At 27.7% G+C, this 3390-nt stretch overlaps 1 protein-coding gene across 1 annotated transcript; it reads left to right on the top strand.

Annotated features, from left to right (window-relative positions):
- Positions 1-81: 81 nt before the first annotated feature.
- On the top strand, positions 82-1496 carry LOC134827402 (intraflagellar transport protein 52 homolog). Its single transcript, XM_063840023.1, has 3 exons — positions 82-188; positions 249-469; positions 523-1496. Exons 1-3 carry the CDS (start codon positions 82-84, stop codon positions 1494-1496), a joined length of 1302 nt encoding a protein of 433 aa, XP_063696093.1.
- The last annotated feature ends 1894 nt before the right edge of the window (positions 1497-3390 follow it).

The following is a 3390-nucleotide window of genomic DNA, read 5'->3' as shown; positions in this document are numbered from 1 at the left end:
TACCTTGACAACGGCTTTCACAAACAAACATTTTATTTAATATTTTTATTCAAAATAAATTTTTCCATTAAAAAAACAAAAATGGAACCAAAAATCGTCTTTGATATTTCCAAAAATGAACATTTCAAACTTTTAGAGAATTACAAAACTCTTCATCGCAAAATTAAGATTGGTATGAAGGTTGAAATGTAAGTTTTTGTCTTAAAATTATTTTTTCATAATTTTTTTAAATATTTTTTTTTTTATAGGAACAAAGGAGAAATTAATCCAGAAGTACTGAAATCCGTAAAAATCTTCGTTTTAGCAGGACCTCAAGAAAAGTTCACGGAAGCTGAGTTCCAATATTTGAAGGATTATGTCGCGAACGGCGGAAATTTGCTTTTGATGCTTGGCGAAGGAGGAGAAACTGATTATTTTAATACAAATGTCAATTTTTTGCTTGAGGAATACGGAATGAGTATCAATAATGGTGAGTTTTTTCAAGATTTTTATAAATTTTTGTCAAAAAATTTTTTTTTTTAGATTCCGTCGTTCGTCCCCATTATTATAAATATTTCCATCCGAAAGAAGCTTTGATCTCAGGTGGCGTAGTTCCCAATAAGATCATCAAAAGCCTTCTTAGCAACAATAAAAACGTCTCAAGTACCCTTCAGTACATGGAAGACAAGTACAAAATTGAGTTCGTTTATCCCTTCGGAGCGACGATGAACGTTGTGGCGCCCTCTAACGTCATTTTAACAACAGGCCCTGTCGCATATCCCTTCAACCGGCCAATCGCAGGTCTTTTTGTCAACGAAAAAGACGGAAAAATTCTCGCAACCGGATCCGGACACATGTTCAGCGACAAATATATCACGCACGACACAAATATGAGTTTGTGGGACGAATTTATGAACGTGCTGCTCGACAAAAGTCCCTTATCGAGCACGGAATTCACCGATACCGAAATTTACGACTACACAATCATCCCCGATACGATTTATTTGGCGGAACAACCGAAAATTTGTCTTGTCGAGTCGCTGGATTGCGATATTCCGTCGGATTTTAAGCAAATGTTTGACATGTCTCTGCATTCGATCAACAATAATTTGCTCCGAGATGTCATCGGGGCCTATGAGAAGCTCGATGTGAAGTACGAACCGCTGAAAATTATCAAGCCGCAGTTTGAAATTCCTCTTCCGCCGTTGCAGTTGGCGGTTTTTCAGACAGTTTTTAGTGATTTGAAGGCGCCGCCGTGTGAGTTATTTGACTTGGATGAGGAATTTAGTTCGAGCAAGGCGCAAATTACGCAGTTGACGAATAAGTGTCTTGCGTCGGCATTGAGCGACGATGGAAAGACGTCGAAACCGGTGAATGAAAAGGAGTTGGAATATTTTATACAGGAGTGTGGGAGAGTTTTGAACATTTATCCGGAGGATCAGAAATGGCCGGCGAAGGAAATTATTCATTATATTGGAGTGAGAATTGCGCAATATAAGAAACTTGACAGAGATTAATTCAAAAAATATTTTTTTTTAGATTAAAAATTTTCATAAAATTTCAATTTTTAAAAAATTTTTTTGACTTTTTGAATTAAAAAAAAAATAAAATTTATAAACATCAAAAAAATTATCATAAATTAAAATTTTTAACGAATTTGACGTTTGTCAATTACTTGACAGATGTCAAAATTTTTTTGAAAATTCAAAGTTAAGATCAAATTTTTGATATTTTTGTTTGATATCAAATAAAAAATTTTGTTAAAATTATATTTTATTAAAAATTGACATTTGCGAAATTTTTGACAGGTGTCAAATTTTCTATTTAATTCCATAATTTTATTTTATTTTTTAATTTATCAAAGACAAAACAAACAAAATGTTTATTTAAAATAATATTTTGAAAAAAAATTTCTTTTCTTCGTTCTTAAGTTTTTTAAATTAAAAAAAAATTTGATAGCTGTCAAATTTGACACCTATGAGTAAAGTCACTTTTTATGTATAAAATTTTTTGTTTTTAAAACAAAATTTGATCAAAAAAATTTCTCAAAAAACTAAAATTTATCAAAAATTTTGACACATGAGATTTTTGACATTTCACTCAAATGTCAAAAATTTTCATTAAAAAGTTCCTTGAATTGATTTTTTTATGAATTGCTGTCAATTTTTGTTAAAAAAATGTTTTGTGACGTAAAAAATTTTAAAAAATGAGATAGAGAACATAAAATTTGACATCTGTCATAAATGTCAATTTTTTTTTTTTTTGAAATTTGAATTTAAAAAAAAAATTAATAATAAAATTTCTCAAAATTTTAAGAAATTGAAATTTAATTTTATGTACTTTTTATCAAAAAAAAAAAAAAAAAAAAAAAAATTTGAATAAATAAAAATTAAACTCACAGTTCCCTTCCCGGAAGAGTATTCACAGTTTCCTTATGAAAATTAAAGGTTTCTCCATATGTCGGCTCCTTCGGCAACGGCACAGTCTCAATTTCATATTCATAATTCCGCAACTGCTTCGATGGCTCAAGTCTTACTTTTTCCATGTGCACTGGGAACGTATCTCCCGCACAATCGCATTTTTCCCCCTCATAAAAGATTTTTAATTGTTCGCGCTTTGGCGATTTTTGACACTTAAAAAATAAAAAAAATCACAAAAAAATTCACGTTGAATATTATTTTTAAGAATAATTACTTTTGTACAACAATGACCAGTTGCGTATCCAATTAACACTAATGTGACACAAAAAACGATGGAAAATTTCATGACGATTCCTGTTTTGGTAATTTTGTTAAAAATTCATCACTTAAATAAATATCACTTTAAATTGCCCGTAATAAAAAAAATATTTTTCTTTACAAACCACAAAAAAAAAAAAAAATAATAAAAAATTATTTGAGCCAACTGACTGAGCAGATGACTTGTTGAGAACTGCAAAGCTCAATTGTCGCAAACCTAGATTTTTATACTCAGTGCCCCAATTTAGCGGTATGTTTATTATTTTGAGTTTTTGTGTTATAAAAAAATATTTTTTTAACTGTGAACTTGCACTAAATAAACCAAAGTTTTGTTTTTACTTTAACATTTTTCATTTTATTAAAATTTAAAAAATCTTTTTTGACGTTTTATTTTGTCTTTTAATCTTGTTTTTTTTAAATATTAAAAATAATTAATTGTTATAAAATTAAATAAAAAAAAAAATTTTTTAAAAAAATAAAATATAATAAAAAATAAATAAACATAATAAATTCAATTAACAAAAAAAAATTAACGAATTAAAATTTTATAATTTTTAAAATGAATTAAAAAATTAATTATCAATAATTTAAAAATAATAAAAAAAAAATAAGAAACAAGAAAAATATAATAAAAAATAGTATTAAAATGAGAAAAAAATAAAAAAAAATTAAA

Source organism: Culicoides brevitarsis, chromosome 1, assembly GCF_036172545.1.
Source record: "Culicoides brevitarsis isolate CSIRO-B50_1 chromosome 1, AGI_CSIRO_Cbre_v1, whole genome shotgun sequence".
NCBI lineage: Eukaryota > Metazoa > Arthropoda > Insecta > Diptera > Ceratopogonidae > Culicoides > Culicoides brevitarsis.
The sequence above is the reverse complement of the archived record's forward strand: the minus strand, read 5'-3'. Positions and strand labels throughout refer to the sequence as shown.